The 20,397-nt window shown below is 46.7% G+C and overlaps 1 protein-coding gene across 4 annotated transcripts in view; it reads left to right on the top strand.

The window, feature by feature from the left end:
* LOC125457009 (neural cell adhesion molecule 2-like) overlaps positions 1-20,397 on the top strand; it is a 1,449,549-nt gene that overhangs the window by 1,165,297 nt on the left and 263,855 nt on the right. For all 4 annotated transcript variants that reach the window (XM_048540683.2, XM_059650141.1, XM_048540685.2 and 1 more), the window contains one exon: positions 13,556-13,729. In XM_048540683.2, the coding sequence (XP_048396640.2) occupies positions 13,556-13,729 (174 nt within the window). The remainder of the gene's footprint in view (positions 1-13,555; positions 13,730-20,397) is intronic.

Below are 20,397 nucleotides of genomic sequence, written 5' to 3'. Positions count from 1 at the left end.
CCAGCAGCAGTTGTGGAAGCAAGGTCATTGGAGTCATTTAAGAGACTGCTGGACATGTATATGGTCACAGAAATTTGAGGGTGCATACATGAGGATCAATGGTCGGCACAACGTTGTGGGCTGAAGGGCCTGTTCTGTGCTGTACTGTTCTATGTTCTATGTTCTATGAAGTAATTGCATTTTATTAGCACCATTCATGTTGTGAAACCTCCCATAGTACTTCATTGGACTGTTATCTTTGACCCTGAGCTGTGTAAAGAGATTTTAGGTTGGGTGACTAAGGTCTTGGTTAAAATGATGGGCTGCAGGAGTGGCTTAAAGGTGGAAAGAGGAAAGAGACATATGGCAAACGAATTTCAGAGCTTAGGGCTAGGATGTCTGAAGGTGTGGCTACCCATGAGGCAAAGAGATCAGAATTATAGGTGTGCCAATATCTTGAACAGTTGTGTGTCTGGTGTAGATTTCAGATGATGGGAACGGTGAGGCCATGAATGGATTTGAGGTAGAGTAAGTTAATTTTAAAATGAAGGCATTGCTTAGTAATGTAACTCAGTTAGCTGAAGACTAAAGGGGATTGGGTGTGATGAAGGAGACAGACAGCATGGTTTTGGATGTGGTGAAGAGTTTGGATAAAAGATGCAATAGTCAAATCTAGAGCTAAGAAAGGAAGAGAGGATCAGCAATGGGTGTATCAGGGAAAAGGCTGAATGGGATGAGAATACAAGAAATAAGAGTATGCCAATCAGCCCCTCGATCCTGCTCTGCCATTTACTACAATCATGGCTGATCTCATTTCAGCCTCAATTCCACTTTCCTGCTGACTGTCCATAACCCTTTGACTCAATACTAATTAAAAACCTGTCTCTCTCCTCCTTAAAGTTATTCAATATTCCAAAGCATCCACCGTACTCTGGAGTAGTGAATTCTTCAGATTCACAATCTTTTTGAGAGAAATAATTTCTCGTCATCTTTGTTTTAAATCCGACATCCCTTATCACAAAACTATAATCTCTCATTCCAGCTTGTCCCACAAGATGAAACGTTCTTCCTATATCTACGTTTGGAATCTTACATGCCACATTTAGATCTGTCATTCTTCTAAACTCTAGACCTAAACTAATTTTTTAATCCTTTGGATATCGGTGTAACTGGTTAGATCTGCATTTCCTGACCACCCCTGTTGGTCTGAGGGCAGTTTAAGAGTTAAACGCATTTCTGTGGGCTTGACGTGCAGATCAGGTAAGGAAGGCAGACTTTATTTGATAAAGGACATTAATGAATCAGATGGGGATTTTCCCAAAAATCAACCAGCTTCATGGCCGCACTAATTCTTAATCCAGATTGTAAATGAATTCAAATTCCACCATCTGCCATGAATGAATGCAAATCCGGGTTGCCAGAACCTAAGGGTGGCATGGAGGCTCAGTGGTCAGCATTGCTACTTCTCAGCACCAGGGACCCAGGCTCTACTCGAGCCTCAGGGGACTGTGTCTGTGTGGGCTTTGCACATTCTCCCTGTGTCTGTGGGGGTTTCCTCCCACAGTCTAAAGATACATGGGTTAGCATGGATTTATCATGCTAAATTGCCCATAGTGTCCAGAAATGTGCAGGCTAGGTGGATTTGTCAGAGGAAGTACAGGGAAAGGGCAGTGGGGTGGGTCAGAGTGGGATACTGATTGGAGGATTGGGATGGACTTGAGGGTTCATAACGGCCGATGTCCATTCTGTAAGGTTTCTGTAATTACCTGGGCATCTGGCTTAATAATCCAGTAATATTCAAATGCTGTTAGGTCATCAACTTCCCAGGGTCCCTTTGTAATACAACCCCTCACCTCCAGAATCAATCCAGTTAACCTCCAATGTAGCTGTGTCCCTCCTCAAATAATGGAATAAAAATTGCTTGCAGGTGTTTGTGCAGTTGCAAAAATTTTTGTCTGCTTTTACACTCTATTCCCTCAGCAATAAATGCCAAATTTCCATTTGCATTTCTTATTACCTACTGTGCCTATATGTTTGTTTTCTGTGATTCATGATTGAGGACACCTAGAGTAGATGTGGTAGGGATGGAGCAAAAATATAGGTAGGAGCTCAATCTCAAGGTCAAATGCAATGGTGTAGTGGCATATATTCAGCTTAACATCTGACACTTGTCTAGGCAATAGATGGAGTTCATGAATTGAGGCCTAAATCAAATATTCTTGCTTTACAAAACTAATTTACAGCACCCGATGAGTGAATTTTTCCATTTTATTCCCAATTAAATTTAGTTTCCAGCTAGGTTTTTATTCAATTACCAGGCTGTAGCATGAATTTCCTAGTAGGAAATCTAACAACTAGCGTCTCTATAGGATGTTAGAATTATAGACTTTTGCTGTACAGGAGGACAATGTTCGGGCCATTGTATCAGCACTAGCTTCAGACAGAGCTACCTATCTCCATTGCCGTTGAAAGTCATCACTTTCAAACATATATCTAACTCTCCTTTGAAACCTCCTCTGAAATCTGCCTCCTACTCTCTCCCAGACAGCTCTTGCCAAACCCTAACAACTTTCTGCGTCAATAAGCTTCTCCTTGCCTCAGTCCTAGCTCCCACACCAACTAGTGAAAATAAAGTATCCTTCTTTAGCCGCTCAACATTTTCCATAATTTTGAAAGCTTCCAAGAGGTCACCTCTTAATTTTCTCTGCTTTGAGGAGACTAAGCCCAATTTCTCAAAGCCTTAATTCCTTGTATCATTGCAGTGACTGTTCTTTGCACTCTGTCCAAGGCTTTACCAGCTTTCCTTACATAAGACACTCAGACTGAACACAGTACCCCAAATGTTGTCTGAAGAATTGTAATGAACCTGACTTTGTCTCTCAAAAACTGAAATTGCTGAAGAAACTCAGCAGCTCTGGCATCATCAGTAAAGAGAGAAACAGAGTTAATATTTTGAGTCCTATTTCCCTTCTTCACAACATTTTTTAAAAGCACGAGAGAAGGAGAGAAAAAAAAATTAAGTTGCGATAGTAAGAGATAAATTCTGTCAGGCAGGTAAAGGCAGAAACAAGGGGTGTGCCCAGGCAGTCCTCTTTGGAGATATTGTGAAGAAAGTAAAAGCGAACTGTGTGGAGTCTATATGCTTGGAGGCTGTGGTGGAGAGATTCCTAGATGAGAGGGCTGTGGGAGGCAATGGCCTAGTGGTAATATCACTGGGCTGTTAACCAAGACAGCTAGGTAACACTCTGGGGACCTGGGTTCCAATCCAGCCGAGGCAGCTAGTGGAGAGATAATGGGAACAATGCCAGCACATCCTTCCTTAGACATGAAGCCCAAAACTGCTCATGGTATTCCAAACGCGGTCTTATCAGAGCGTTATAAAATCTCAGCAGCACATCTCTGCTCTTGTAATCCAGCCCTCTCAAAATGAATGCTAACATTGCATTTACTTTCCTAATTGCATTTCCTGAATCTGCATGTCAATCTCAAGAGAACCCTAAACTCGGACTCCATATCTCTTTGTGCTTCAGATATCTGAAGCCTTTCCCTGTTTAGAAAATAATTCATGCCTCTATTCTTCTTACCAAAGTGCATAAACTCACACTTTCCCACATTGTATTCAATTTATTGTATCACCTTATTGCCCACTCTCCCAGCAAGTCAAAATTCTCCTACAGATACTCCACTTCCTCAAGGCTACCTGTTCTACCACCTATTTTGAGTCATCTGCAAATGTCGCAACAATGCCCTCAGTTCCTTCATCCAGTTTGTAACTATATAATGTGAAAAGTTATGGTCCCAAAACTGACTCCTGTGTAACTCCACTTTCACCAGTTGCCACCCTGATAAAACTTTATTATCCCTGCTTCACTTCCTTCTGCTATTCAGCCAATCCTCTGCCCTTGCCAGTACCTTGCCTCTGAAACCATGGGGTCTTATTTAACAGCCTGTTGTCCGGCACCTTGTCAGAGGCCCTCTGGAAATCTTAATCAGTCACATGCACTGGCTCCCCTTTGTCTGACTTCTTCATTACTTCCTTAAAGGATTCTATTAGATTTGTCAGGCATGACCTCCCCTTGATGAAGCTGCACTAACGCAGCTTTATTTTACCACACACTTCCAAGTGCTCCACAATCTCATCTTTTATAATGGACACCAAAATCTTGCCAATTACCAAGGTCAAGCTAAGAGGCCTATAGTTTTCAGTCTTCTGCGCCCCCCCCCTTCTTAGTAGGAGATTTACATTAGTCATTTTCCAGTCTCCTGGGACCCTCCCTAAGTCCAGTGATTCCTGAAAGATCACCTCTAATGTGGCCACAATCTCCTTAGCTGTGTCCTTCAGAGCCCTGAGGTCTAGTCCATCTTATCCAGGAGTTTTATCCACCTTCAGACATGTCAGCTAAGCCTGCACCTTCTCCTTAGTGATAACCACTGCACTGCAATGGCTATGACGAGGGGGCATAATTTTAAGGTGATTAGAGGAAGGCACAGAGGAGATGTCAGCGGTAAGTTCTTCACACAGAGAGTGGCGGGCGTGTGGAATGCGCTGCCGGCAGTGATAGTGGAGTCGGTTAGTTTGGAGGCTTCTGAGCGACTTTTGGATAGGCACATGGAGGATAGTAAAAGGTAGGGTATCCAGGGTAGAACCATTTTAGTGGAATAATACATTGGCACAACATCGTGGGCCAAAGGGCCTGGACTGTGCTGCACTGCTCTATGTTCTATGTTCCATGTTCTATATTCAGTGTTCTATGTTCACCTCTGCCCCCGACTCCCTTAAAGTTCTGTGCGCTGCTGATATTTTCACAATGAAAACTGATGTGAAGTATATATTCAGTTCTTTCACTATTTCATTGTTTTCCATTCCTACTTTTCCAACATCTTTTTCTAGCGGCCGAAAGTCCAAAGCTGCCTCTTGCTCCCCTTTTAGATGTTTAAAGTATGCTCTTGCAATCTTTCTTTATATGTCTAGCTCAGATCAGTTTCTCAGAAATGTAAACTCCAAGGAAATCAATATTTGGGGATTCAGTGATGGCAAAGCTGTTGATTGTCAAAGAGTAATGGTTCGAGTCTATCTTATCGGAGGTATTCATTACCTGGGACTTGTGGGCAAAAATGTTATTTTCTTCTTGTCAGCCAAATCAGGAAACTGCTCATATAAACTTGAGCTACTTCAGTATCTGAGGAGTAATATGGTACTAAGCATTGTGTAATCTTCAGCAACATTTCCACTTCTGACATTATGGTGGCAAGAGGGGTCATTGATAAAGCAGTTAATGATGGTTGGAACTTGGACATAATCCAGAAGAACAATTGCATTGATGTCCTGTATGTGGTAATCACCAAAAGATTATTTTGCTGATACCATGAGACTTCATAATGTCCCAAGCCAGTATTCAGGACTCCCAAGATAATTCTCCACCACCTACATAATATTGTGCCACTTCCACTGCTGGGTCTATCCAGCAAAGATGATAATGCTTGGGTATGATTCTGTTGGAATGACTATTTCCCAACTGATCTAATGAGGCAACTCTTCCAATGTTTGCCGTAGTATCAGCTCTAAGCTAGGCTGAATTTGTCATTGGCATTTCTGGTGCCTCAGTCAACTCCAGGTAATTCCTTTTCTGAGGCTTTCTATAATTTGATATAACTGAGTAGCCTGCAGCGCCTTTCACAGGACTATTAATGGCCAATCAGTAGAATGAATGCAGAGCGGACAAAGTTAAGCATGATAGTTTTTCTTCTGTAATGAATTATGGATTTTTTATCACACTGAACAACAGTCATCATTTGATGTTTAATCTCGTGATTTTTTTTATTGAATTCTACCATTTATCATGGCAGAACTTGAGCCAAGATTCCCAGGACATTACCATGCCTCCAGATGACTAGCCCAACAACAATGCCATGACTTCATTATCCCTCCCCCTCCCATACAAATGCAAGGTGATTCAGTCACTCCGTTACCCAACTATGCTGTTCAGTTGAATATTTCTCGACATATTTTCCCTTCTCCATCTTTTCACAATCTAACACAACAATAAACGAAACTAGCATCTTTTATAACCATAAGGGATTTCGAACAAACAAAAACAGAAATTGCTGGAGAAAATCAGCAGGTCTGGAAGCATCTGTGGAGAGAAAGCAGAGTTAACATTTTGATTCTAGTCACCCTTCTTCAGGAATTTCAAAGTGCTTAAATGCAATTGGTTACTTTTGAAGAGAGGTCATAGTTGCAAATGGAGGAAATGTGGCCGGAAATATATGCAGAGCAAGATCCCACAAGGAGCAATGCAATCAATGGTCAGAAGAATAAGCACCTCCAAAAGGGGAGAACTGAAAGAAGGAGCCTTTTCCTTCTTATTGACTTCATCAAAATGTGTTACTCTCAAATAATGGTCCAATATGAAGTGTTCCAAAGAAGTAGGGTCTCAAAATTCTCACTGATTCTCAAAATATTGCTTGCCTGTTGTCATTGCAAATCTTCAATAAAGGTTCAGGTGCAGTGACACCAGTGGAAAGCCCAATACAAAGTAGTTTGATGATAATCTCCTTATTTTCGCACAGCATGTTACTGGATTCCATGTATGCAGAACACAGAGTGTTCAGACCCTAAGACTGACCATGAACTTGTTAACATAGAACATAGAACATAGAACAGTACAGCACAGAACAGGCCCTTCAGCCCACAATGTTGTGCCGACCATTGATCCTCATGTATGCACCCTCAAATTTCTGTGACCATATGCATGTCCAGCAGTCTCTTAAATGACCCCAATGACCTTGCTTCCACAACTGCTGCTGACAACGCATTCCATGCTCTCACAACTCTCTGCGTAAAGAACCTGCCTCTGAAATCCCCTCGATACTTTCCACCAACCAGCTTAAAACTATGACCCCTCGTGCTAGCCATTTCTGCCCTGGGAAATAGTCTCTGGCTATCAACTCTATCTATGCCTCTCATTATCTTGTAAACCTCAATTAGGTCCCCTCTCCTCCTCCTTTTCTCCAATGAAAAGAGACCGAGCTCAGTCAACCTCTCTTCATAAGATAAGCCCTCCAGTCCAGGCAGCATCCTGGTAAACCTCCTCTGAACCCTCTCCAAAGCATCCACATCTTTCCTATAATAGGGCGCCCAGAACTGGACGCAGTATTCCAAGTGCGGTCTCACCAAAGTTTTATAGAGCTGCAATAAGATCTCACGACTCTTAAACTCAATCCCCCTGTTAATGAAAGCCAAAACACCATATGCTTTCTTAACAAACCTGTCCACTTGGGTGGCCATTTTAAGGGATCTATGTATCTGCACACCAAGATCCCTCTGTTCCTCCACGCTGCCAAGAATCCTATCCTTAATCCTGTACTCAGCTTTCAAATTCGACCTTCCAAAATGCATCACCTCGCATTTATCCAGGTTGAACTCCATCTGCCACCTCTCGGCCCATCTCTGCATCCTGTCAATGTCCCGCTGCAGCCTACAACAGCCCTCTACACTGTCAACGACACCTCCGACCTTTGTGTCGTCTGCAAACTTGCTGACCCATCCTTCAATTCCCTCGTCCAAGTCATTAATAAAAATTACAAACAGTAGAGGCCCAAGGACAGAGCCCTGTGGAACTCCACTCACCACTGACTTCCAGGCAGAATATTTTCCTTCTTCTACCACTCGCTGTCTTCTGTTGGCCAGCCAATTCTGTATCCAAGCAGCTAAGTTCCCCTGTATCCCAGTCCTCCTGACCTTCTGAATGAGCCTACCATGGGGAACCTTATCAAATGCCTTACTGAAGTCCATATACACCACATCCACAGCTCGACCCTCATCAACCTTTCTAGTCACATCCTCAAAAAACTCGATAAGGTTTGTAAGGCATGACCTACCCCTCACAAAGCCGTGTTGACTGTATTTGATCAAGCCATGCTCTTCCAGATGGTCATAAATCTTATCCCTCAGAATCCTTTCTAACACCTTGCAGATGACAGACGTGAGACTTACCGGTCTATAATTGCCGGGGATTTCCCTATTTCCTTTCTTGAAGAGAGGAATTACATTTGCCTCTCTCCAGTCCTCAGGTACGACTCCAGTGGAGAGCGAGGATGCAAAGATCTTCGCAAGTGGCGAAGCAATTGCATTTCTCGCTTCCCAAAGCAGCCGAGGACAAATCTGGTCCGGGCCTGGCGACTTGTCAATCTTAATGTTTGACAAAATTTTCAGCACATCAGCTTCGTCTATCTCTATCCATTCCAGCATGCACACCTGCTCTTCAAAGGTTTCATTCACTACAAAGTTGGTTTCTTTCGTAAAGACAGAAGCAAAAAACTCATTTAGGGCTTCCCCTACCTCCTCAGGCTCCACACACAAGTTCCCTATGCTATCCCTGATCGGCCCTACTCTTTCTTTGACCATTCTCTTATTCCTCACGTAAGTGTAAAATGCCTTTGTGTTTTCCCGGATTCCTTCTGCCAAGCCTTTCTCGTGCCCCCTCCTGGCTCTCCTCAGACCATTTTTGAGCTCCTTCCTTGCCTGCATGTAATCCTCTCTAGCTGAGCTTGACCCTAGCTTCCTCCACCTTATGTAAGCTACCTTCTTCCTTTTCACTAGAAGCTCCACCGCTCTCGTCATCCAAGGTTCCTTAATCTTACTCCTTCTTGCCTGTCTCAGAGGGACATATTTACTCATCACTCCCAACAACTGTTCCTTAAACCGCCTCCACATGTCTATAGTTCCCTTACCATGGAACAACTGCTCCCAGCCCATGCTTCCTAACTCATGTCTAATCGCATCATAGTTTCCTCTTCCCCAATTAAATATCCTCCCATTCTGCCTAATCCTCTCCTTCTCCATAGCTATGTAGAATGTGAGGCAGTTATGGTCACTATCACCAAAATGCTCTCCCACCACAAGATCTGATACCTGCCCCGGCTCGTTTCCGAGCACCAAGTCTAGAATGGCCTCTCCCCTCGTCGGCCTGTCAACATACTGCGTTAGGAAACCCTCCTGAACACACCTTACAAAAACAGCTCCATTCAAATCTTCTGCTCGAAGGAGGTTCCAATCAATATTAGGAAAGTTAAAGTCACCCATTACAACAACCCTACTGCGACCACACTTTTCCAAAATCTGTCGACCTATGCTTTCTTCAATCTCCCTGCTGCTATTGGGGGGCCTGTAGTAAACCCCTAACGAGGTGACTACTCCCTTGTTGTTCCTAATTTCCACCCATACTGACTCGGTAGGCAGATCTTCCTCGACAAAGGAAGCTTCTGTAGCTGTGATACCCTCTCTGATTAGTAATGCTACACCCCCTCCTCTTTTTCCCCCCTCCCTATTCTTTTTAAATGTTCTAAACCCTGGAACATCCAGCAACCATTCCTGCCCATGAGAAACCCATGTCTCTGTTATGGCTACAACATCATAGCACCAGGTACTGATCCATGCTCTAAGTTCATCACTTTTATTCCTGATACTCCTTGCATTAAAGCAAACACACTTTAACCGATCCCTTGGTTCCTTCCCAGGAAAATCCTTCCCACTAGCTGGTCTACCTCTTGCTACTGCCTCACCTGCATCAACGCTCACCTCTGGTATACAGCTCAGGTTCCCACCCCCCTGCCATACTAGTTTAAACCCTCTCGAACTACTCGAGCAAACCTTCCACTCAGGACATTGGTCCCCTTCCAGTTCAGATGCAACCCGTCCTTCTTGTACAGGTCCCACCTTCCCCAGAAGGCATCCCAATTATCAACATATCTGAAGCCCTCCCTCCTACACCAGCTGCGTAGCCACGTGTTCAGCTGTGCCCGCTCCCTGTTCCTCACCTCGCTATCTCGTGGCACCGGTAGTAAACCAGAGAACACTACTCTGTAATTTTGTGACTATAAAGAACTAAAGAATGTCATGTCTGTTTCCAGCAGAAAAATGCTTTTACAGTCACTTTACAGAGCAACGCTGACTTAGAGATAGTCCACAGAACATGTCACAGGGGCAACAAGCGTGGAAGACTTTTGTGGATGGTAGACTCCAATCAACCAATCTGCAGCATGGCTGACAGGGGAATTGATATTTGTGTCCTTATAACTTGCTTTCAGGATAAAATGAGAAAAGAAGTGTAATCAAATCATAATGAAATCAACGACATCAATTACTGCTGAAGGTCAATGTGGAGTATAAATGGAGAAGTAATTTTAAAAATGTTGCATTTCCAGTTCATTCCACACATGTGTTACAATCTGTTTCCAAACTCTATAAATCCTTGCATCTATCAGTTTTGCAAGTACAGCGTGGTACCATCTAAGACACATTATTTAATAAGCTTCATCAGCATTAGCTCAGAAAAACAAAGAAAAAAATAGCTTCACATCACCATCTGAGAGCAGGAGTATCCAAGGGCAATCCCAAAGGAATCTTAAGAATTACAAAAGGGTTTCTTACGATCAGGAAAGGACAGCTTCAGGAGATACAGTGGTAACTTTTAATAGCGAAATTGAATGAACGGGTAGAATATTACAGGGAAAGAGCAGTAGGAAAGAGACTAAGTGACTCAGAGAGATGATACAGGCCTGAAAGGCTGAATGCTTGCACTGTATCACTCTATAATTTGAGAGTACAAGTTATTAAAGGTAATTTTTGCTTGTGAAATCAGTATAGAAAGGTATAAAGATAGAATCAGCATGAAAAGCATTGTAGCCTTCACTGCTAATATTTCCTTTGTCGGTTGAGCATTTATTTTTGTCTGACCACTCTTCTGTAAAGTGCCTGGGGACATTTCTGCATTAAGGAAGCCGTATGAATGTATTGTTGATGATAAAGAAAAGGAAGAGCCATTTACAGAGACTGACAGTAACTACAGATGTGTCAGTTCATTCTCCAGTGACAATCTTTTCTCGCATAACCATTCAGTTACTTGAATTATATACAGATCACATTAACCAATAAGTCGAAGCAAGAATGCGCATTCATTTTGGGACATTTCACATCATCGTAAAGATGATTTTGCAATATAGTGTTACAGGTGCATCAGGCAATTGATGCACAAGATCCCACTGGTGGCAAAGATATAAAGGACAAAGGGAAATCTACTTTCATCGTGTAGACCTGGATGAACACAGCAGGTCAAGCAGCATCAGAGGAGCAGGAAGGCTGACGTTTCGGGCCTGGACCCTCCTTCAGAAATGGGGGGACGGGTAGGGGGCTCTGACATAAGTAGGGAGAGAGGGAGAGGCGGATAGATGGCGGATAAAGGAGAAGATAGGTGGAGAGGAGACAGACAGGGCAAAGAGGCGGGGATGGAGCCAGTAAAGGTGAGTGTAGGCAACTGCTCCTCCCAGTCACAAGCCATTTCAACTCCCCTTCCCATTCCTCAGACGACATGTCCATCCTAGGCCTCCTGCAGTGCCACTTCGTATAGTGACGAAGGATGCTGTAGGTTGCAGAGAGACATAGATAAGCTGCAGAGCTGGGCTGAGAGGTGGCAAATGGAGTTTAATGCAGACAAGTGTGAGGTGATGCACTTTGGTAGGAGTAACCGGAAGGCAAAGTACTGGGCTCATGGTAAGATTCTTATAGTGTAGATGAGCAGAGAGATTTCGGTGTCCATGTACACAGATCCTTGAAAGTTGCCACCCAGGTTGACAGGGCTGTTAAGAAGGCATACAGTGTTTTAGCTTTTATTAATAGAGGGATCAAGTCCCGGAACCAAGAGGTTATGCTGCAGCTGTACAAAACTCTGGTGCGGCCGCACTTGGAGTATTGCGTACAGTTCTGGTCACCGCATTATAAGAAGGATGTGGAAGCTTTGGAAAGGGTGCAGAGGAGATTTACTAGGATGTTGCCTGGTATGGAGGGAAGGTCTTACGAGGAAAGTCTGAGGGACTTCAGGCTGTTTTCATTAGAGAGAAGAAGGTTGAGAGGTGACTTAATTGAAACATATAAAATAATCAGAGGGTTAGATAGGGTGGATAGGGAGAGCCTTTTTCCTAGAATGGTGACGGCGGGCACGAGGGGGCATAGCTTTAAATTGAGGGGTGAAAGATATAGGACAGATGTCAGAGGTAGTTTCTTTACTCAGAGAGTAGTGAGGGAATGGAGCACTTTGCCTGCAACGGTAGTAGATTCACCAACTTTAGGTACATTTAAGTCGTTATTGGCTAAGCATATGGACGTACATGGATTAGTGTAGGTTAGATGGGCTCGAGATCGGTATGACAGGTCGGCACAACATCAAGGGCCGAAGGGCCTGTACTGTGCTGTAATGTTCTATGTTCTATGTTCTATGATGCCACCCAAAGGTTGCAGGAACAGCAACTCATATTCCACTTGGGAATCCTGCAGCCCAATGCTATCAATGTGGACTACACGTGCTTCAAAATCTCCCCTCTCCCTACTACATCCCAAAACCAGCCCAGCTCGTCCCGCCTTTCTAACCTGACCTTCCTCCCACCTATCCCCTCCTCCTACCTCAAGCCACACCCCCATCTACTAACTACTAACCCCATCCCGCCCCCTTGACTTGTCTGTCCTCCCTGGACTGACATATCCCCCTTCTACCTCCCCACCTACACTCACCTTCGCTGGCTCCATTCCTGCCTCATTGACCGGTCTGTCTCCTCTCCACCTATCTTCTGCTCTATCTATCTTCATTCCGCCTCCCACTCTCTCCCGTTTTTTTCAGATTCCCCTTCCCCTCCCCCATTTCTGAAGCAGGGTCTAGGCCTGAAACGTCAGCCTTCCTGCTCCTCTGATGCTGCTTGACCTGCTGTGTTCATCCAGCTCCGCACCGTGTTATCTCAGATTCTCCAGCATCTGCAGTTCCTACTATCTCTACTTTCATTGTTATTGTTGCAGGATAAACATCAGTCAGAAAGCATTCCCCTTACTTATCCATTAAATATTTTCACTGTATCTGTCATGATCTCTCCAGCTAGAGAAATGAAACATCTTCATATTCTTACATTGGATTTGGGTGATAGGTGAGCAATTATCAAAAAAAAATGCAGCTGCCTCAACAATTGAATGCCTTGCTAGGTCGTTCACAGTTTAAGGGTTAATCACAATGCTGTAGGAGTGTAGACACACGAAGGCCAGATTTCATTCCCCAGAGGGAATATGTGAACCAGGTAACAATGAATGATTCATGGTCAATTTAATATTGCATTTATAGTTCCAGATTCTGTGAATTGAATCCTTGCTCTTATGGTGAGATTTGAATGTTTGTCCCCAGGGCATTAGACTGGGATTTGGATTATTAGTGCACTGACATGTCCACTTCCTCTCCTTGTTAAAAGGCTGCTTCTCCAACAATGCTGATTTCACTAAAATGTCAGTCTCGATATTGTTCTGTAGCTCCAGAGTGGGAATTGAGCCCACCACTTTCTGCCTCAGGCCACTACCCACTGACCTATGCCTGAGAATTTTGGCTGCTTTGCAAATACTGACGCAGACTAATGAAGGAAGTAATCTCAGTGGAAGGTGCTGCAGAGATTGAAAACTTGTAATTTGGTGCAGATTTGATTTTGTCTCTCAGAGTTTTCCCATCAATATTGCTGACACATAATGGTGTGGGTTCTTTCTTGACAGCTGTTCCCTCCCGTCCATATGGGTTGAGAGTCCTCGCTGTATCACAAACAATGGCAAGAATCTCCTTCACCAAGCCTGATTCTCATGGTGGTGTCCCAATTCATCACTACCAAGTGGAAGTCAATGAGGCAGATTCAGGAGATTGGAAAACAGTGAATTCCAATGGGAGTCAAAGTAAGTGACTGGAACGCAATGTGCGGGATTGTATCAAAGTCAAATAGAAACAGATTTATGCAGCAGCAGTCAGATCTAAGGTGATTGGCCAGGAACAAGGGGCAAGCTGACAATCATTTTGATGTGTAATGAGTTGTTACTGTTTGGAAAGACTACCTGAAAGGATGAGGGAAGGAGATTGAGTTGTGATTTTCAAAAAGGAATTAGATAAATATGAAGGGCATACTTTTGCAAGACTATGAAAGAAGAGCGGGAGAGTGACTGCTTTTTTTTTCCAAAGCAATGACACGTAGAATGTGGTCAATTATTCTCTTTTTGTATTGTAGCATACTTTGATGTAATTTCAAGAATGCTAAACAACTGTTAGCCGGCACAGTTCCAATGTGCAAGCCTTGGGTTCTGTGGAGAGCTCAGAGTAAATAAGGAATTGTCCTCCTGTTGCGTTGATGGTACACTCAATGTACTCTCTTTTCAATGCAATATACTTTTCCTTTATCTTGCTGTCAAAAATCTAATTGTACTTTTCCTCAACTCTCTCTATTTCTCATTGCATAGCCAACCTTTGACGCGATGTGGAGGGGTTAGTGTTTGACTGGGGGTCGATAAAGTCAGAAGTCACACAACATCAGGTTAACAATAGTTTTATTTGAAATCATAAGCTTTCGGAGATTTACCTTTGCCCAGTGAAGTGAGAGTGAGGCACCCAGACACAGAACTTATGGGCAGAGAAATCAAACGATCATATGAATGGTGTGAGTGGAGAGTTGAATAAGTCCCTGCAGGTGATCCAAAGCATCAGACTGTGTGAGTGAAGTGTCAACAGCTGAATAACGAGCAAAAGAATGACCTGTAATCGGAAGAAATAATTCAGAGAGGTAATTACACAAAGTTAAAAATAAGATGATGCTGGAGACAAACCAAATGACTGGAATAGCATGATAGGTATAAGAGCCGTACGCCGAGGGTGTAACCAAAGTAATAAGTAATCCAAAACTGTACAAGCTAATTAAGAGAGAGAGATCATAACAATTTATCCCAGTGATGGTGACAAAACAGGACAGTAAGGAAAATTTTACAGATACAGAGCAGTGAGGTGGGGTCACATAATGTAACATGAACCCAAGATCACTGTTGAGGCCGTCTCCACGGATACAGAACTTGGCTATCAGTTTCTGCTTGGCGATTCTGTGTCGTTGTGTATCTTGAACAACACCTTGCAGGACACTTACCTGAAGTTTGGAGGCTGAATGTTCTTGACCACTGAAGTATCCCCCGACTGGGAGGGAAAAACCCTGCCTAGTGATTCTTACTCAGTTAATAAAATGTGAGGCTGGATGAACACAGCAGGCCAAGCAGCATCTCAGGAGCACAAAAGCTGACGTTTCGGGCCTAGACCCTTCATCAGAGAGGGGGATGGGGGGAGGGAACTGGAATAAATAGGGAGAGAGGGGGAGGCGGACCGAAGATGGAGAGTAAAGAAGATAGGTGGAGAGGGTGTAGGTGGGGAGGTAGGGAGGGGATAGGTCAGTCCAGGGAAGACGGACAGGTCAAGGAGGTGGGATGAGGTTAGTAGGTAGCTGGGGGTGCGGCTTGGGGTGGGAGGAAGGGATGGGTGAGAGGAAGAACCGGTTAGGGAGGCAGAGACAGGTTGGACTGGTTTTGGGATGCAGTGGGTAGAGGGGAAGAGCTGGGCTGGTTGTGTGGTGCAGTGGGGGGAGGGGATGAACTGGGCTGGTTGAGGGATGCAGTGGGGGAAGGGGAGATTTTGAAACTGGTGAAGTCCACATTGATACCATATGGCTGCAGGGTTCCCAGGCGGAATATGAGTTGCTGTTCCTGCAACCTTCGGGTGGCATCATTGTGGCAGTGCAGGAGGCCCATGATGGACATGTCATCAAGAGAATGGGAGGGGGAGTGGAAATGGTTTGCGACTGGGAGGTGCAGTTGTTTGTTGCGAACTGAGCGGAGGTGTTCTGCAAAGCGGTCCCCAAGCCTCCGCTTGGTTTCCCCAATGTAGAGGAAGCCGCACCGGGTACAGTGGATGCAGTATACCACATTGGCAGATGTGCAGGTGAACCTCTGCTTAATGTGGAATGTCATCTTGGGGCCTGGGATGGGGGTGAGGGAGGAGGTGTGGGGACAAGTGTAGCATTGCCTGCGGTTGCAGGGGAAGGTGCCGGGTGTGGTGGGGTTGGAGGGCAGTGTGGAGCGAACAAGGGAGTCACGGAGAGAGTGGTCTCTCCGGAAAGCAGACAGGGGTGGGGATGGAAAAATGTCTTGGGTGGTGGGGTCGGATTGTAAATGGCGGAAGTGTCGGAGGATAATGCGTTGTATCCGGAGGTTGGTAGGGTGGTGTGTGAGAACGAGGGGGATCCTCTTGGGGCGGTTGTGGCGGGGGCGGGGTGTGAGGGATGTGTCGCGGGAAATGCGGGAGACACGGTCAAGGGCGTTCTCAATCACCGTGGGGGGGAAGTTGCGGTCCTTAAAGAACTTGGACATCTGGGATGTGCGGGAGTGGAATGTCTTATCGTGGGAGCAGATGCGGCGGAGGCGGAGGAATTGGGAATAGGGGATGGAATTTTTGCAGGAGGGTGGGTGGGAGGAGGTGTATTCTAGGTAGCTGTGGGAGTCGGTGGGCTTGTAATGGACATCAGTTACAAGCTGATTGCCTGAGATGGAGACTGAGAGGTCCAGGAAGGTGAGGGATGTGCTGGAGATGGCCCAGGTGAACTGAAGGTTGGGGTGGAAGGTGTTGGTGAAGTGGATGAACTGTTCGAGCTCCTCTGGGGAGCAAGAGGCGGCGCCGATACAGTCATCAATGTACCGGAGGAAGAGGTGGGGTTTGGGGCCTGTGTAGGTGCGGAAGATGGACTGTTCCACGTAACCTACAAAGAGGCAGGCATAGCTGGGGCCCATGCGGGTGCCCATGGCCACCCCCTTAGTCTGTAGGAAGTGGGAGGAGTCAAAAGAGAAGTTGTTGAGTGTGAGGACGAGTTCCGCTAGGCGGATGAGAGTGTCGGTGGAGGGGGCCTGGTCGGGCCTGCGGGACAGGAAGAAGCGGAGGGCCTTGAGGCCATCTCCATGCGGAATGCAGGTGTACAGGGACTGGACGTCCATGGTGAATATGAGGTGTTGGGGGCCAGGGAATTGGAAGTCCTGGAGGAGGTGGAGGGCGTGGGTGGTGTCACGGACATAGGTGGGGAGTTCCTGGACCAAAGGGGAGAAAATGGAGTCCAGATAGGTGGAGATGAGTTCGGTGGGGCAGGAGCAGGCTGAGACGATGGGTCGACCAGGGCAGGCAGGTTTGTGGATTTTGGGAAGGAGATAGAAACGGGCCGTGCGGGGTTGGGGAACAATGAGGTTGGAGGCTGTGGGTGGGAGGTCCCCTGAGGTGATGAGGTCATGAATGGTGTTGGAGATGATGGTTTGGTGCTCGGGTGTGGGGTCATGATCGAGGAGGCGGTAGGAGGTGGTGTCGGAGAGTTGGCGTCTGGCCTCGGCGATGTAGAGGTCAGTACGCCATACTACCACTGCGCCACCACTAGGGTGGCGCAGTGGTAGTATGGCGTACTGACCTCTACATCGCCGAGGCCAGACGCCAACTCTCCGACACCACCTCCTACCGCCTCCTCGATCATGACCCCACACCCGAGCACCAAACCATCATCTCCAACACCATTCATGACCTCATCACCTCAGGGGACCTCCCACCCACAGCCTCCAACCTCATTGTTCCCCAACCCCGCACGGCCCGTTTCTATCTCCTTCCCAAAATCCACAAACCTGCCTGCCCTGGTCGACCCATCGTCTCAGCCTGCTCCTGCCCCACCGAACTCATCTCCACCTATCTGGACTCCATTTTCTCCCCTTTGGTCCAGGAACTCCCCACCCATGTCCGTGACACCACCCACGCCCTCCACCTCCTCCAGGACTTCCAATTCCCTGGCCCCCAACACCTCATATTCACCATGGACGTCCAGTCCCTGTACACCTGCATTCCGCATGGAGATGGCCTCAAGGCCCTCCGCTTCTTCCTGTCCCGCAGGCCCGACCAGGCCCCCTCCACCGACACTCTCATCCGCCTAGCGGAACTCGTCCTCACACTCAACAACTTCTCTTTTGACTCCTCCCACTTCCTACAGACTAAGGGGGTGGCCATGGGCACCCGCATGGGCCCCAGCTATGCCTGCCTCTTTGTAGGTTACGTGGAACAGTCCATCTTCCGCACCTACACAGGCCCCAAACCCCACCTCTTCCTCCGGTACATTGATGACTGTATCGGCGCCGCCTCTTGCTCCCCAGAGGAGCTCGAACAGTTCATCCACTTCACCAACACCTTCCACCCCAACCTTCAGTTCACCTGGGCCATCTCCAGCACATCCCTCACCTTCCTGGACCTCTCAGTCTCCATCTCAGGCAATCAGCTTGTAACTGATGTCCATTACAAGCCCACCGACTCCCACAGCTACCTAGAATACACCTCCTCCCACCCACCCTCCTGCAAAAATTCCATCCCCTATTCCCAATTCCTCCGCCTCCGCCGCATCTGCTCCCACGATAAGACATTCCACTCCCGCACATCCCAGATGTCCAAGTTCTTTAAGGACCGCAACTTCCCCCCCACGGTGATTGAGAACGCCCTTGACCGTGTCTCCCGCATTTCCCGCGACACATCCCTCACACCCCGCCCCCGCCACAACCGCCCCAAGAGGATCCCCCTCGTTCTCACACACCACCCTACCAACCTCCGGATACAACGCATTATCCTCCGACACTTCCGCCATTTACAATCCGACCCCACCACCCAAGACATTTTTCCATCCCCACCCCTGTCTGCTTTCCGGAGAGACCACTCTCTCCGTGACTCCCTTGTTCGCTCCACACTGCCCTCCAACCCCACCACACCCGGCACCTTCCCCTGCAACCGCAGGCAATGCTACACTTGTCCCCACACCTCCTCCCTCACCCCCATCCCAGGCCCCAAGATGACATTCCACATTAAGCAGAGGTTCACCTGCACATCTGCCAATGTGGTATACTGCATCCACTGTACCCGGTGCGGCTTTCTCTACATTGGGGAAACCAAGCGGAGGCTTGGGGACCGCTTTGCAGAACACCTCCGCTCAGTTCGCAACAAACAACTGCACCTCCCAGTCGCAAACCATTTCCACTCCCCCTCCCATTCTCTTGATGACATGTCCATCATGGGCCTCCTGCGCTGCCACAATGATGCCACCCGAAGGTTGCAGGAACAGCAACTCATATTCCGCCTGGGAACCCTGCAGCCATATGGTATCAATGTGGACTTCACCAGTTTCAAAATCTCCCCTTCCCCCACTGCATCCCTCAACCAGCCCAGTTCATCCCCTCCCCCCACTGCACCACACAACCAGCCCAGCTCTTCCCCTCTACCCACTGCATCCCAAAACCAGTCCAACCTGTCTCTGCCTCCCTAACCGGTTCTTCCTCTCACCCATCCCTTCCTCCCACCCCAAGCCGCACCCCCAGCTACCTACTAACCTCATCCCACCTCCTTGACCTGTCCGTCTTCCCTGGACTGACCTATCCCCTCCCTACCTCCCCACCTACACCCTCTCCACCTATCTTCTTTACTCTCCATCTTCGGTCCGCCTCCCCCTCTCTCCCTATTTATTCCAGTTCCCTCCCCCCATCCCCCTCTCTGATGAAGGGTCTAGGCCCGAAACGTCAGCTTTTGTGCTCCTGAGATGCTGCTTGGCCTGCTGTGTTCATCCAGCCTCACATTTTATTATCTTGGAATCTCCAGCATCTGCAGTTCCCATTATCTCTGATTCTTACTCAGTGTCCATTTATCTATTGTTGTGGTATCTGCATGGTCTCACCAATGTACCATTCCTCAGGGCAACCTTGCCTGCAGCGTATGAGATAGACAATGTTGGCCGAGTCACATGAGTGTCTGATGTGCACGTGGTGGGTGGTGTTCCCACATGTGATGGTAGTATCTATGTTGATGATCGAACATGTCTTTCAGAGGTTGTCATGACAGGGTTGTGTGATGTTGTGGTTGATGTTGACCTGAAGGCTGGGTAGTTTGCTATGAGCAATGGTCTGTTTACGGTTTGGCATTTGTTTGAAGGCGAGAAGTGGAGGCTTGGTGATGATCGTAGCGATATGCTCATCGTCATCATCGATGATGTGTTGAAGGCTGCAAAGAACATGGCGTAGTTTCCCTGCTCCGGGGAAGCACTGGATAATAAAGGGTACTCTATCAGTGGTATCGTGTGTCTGTTTTCTAAGGAGATTATTGTGGCTTTTGACACTCACTCTAATTAATATGGATAGCCCCCGGATCACCGATTGTTACCTTTTCCCCAGAACGGAAACCCACAGACCAACATGACCATACACACCAAACCTCCTCTCCAATGCTGGTTTGGCAGCTACCATCAGATCCAAAATAATCTAAATCCTCACAAATGGACAGTCTGAAGAGTGGCAATCATAGTAAGATTGCGATCCTACTCCAATATTCTTTCATAAGGATTAAGCTAACACTTCCCCTGCTATGGAACCTAATACTAGCTTCCCTGCTGGCCTGATAGCACCATGGATGGTACCACACCAATGTCAGCCTGGTCTCCCAGTGTCAGACCTTATGCACCCTATCCCCTGTCAGGCGCAACTCTGGA

This window comes from Stegostoma tigrinum, chromosome 12, assembly GCF_030684315.1.
Source record: "Stegostoma tigrinum isolate sSteTig4 chromosome 12, sSteTig4.hap1, whole genome shotgun sequence".
Taxonomy (NCBI): domain Eukaryota; kingdom Metazoa; phylum Chordata; class Chondrichthyes; order Orectolobiformes; family Stegostomatidae; genus Stegostoma; species Stegostoma tigrinum.
Note: the sequence above shows the minus strand (reverse complement) of the source record. Positions and strands in the feature narration are given on the sequence as shown.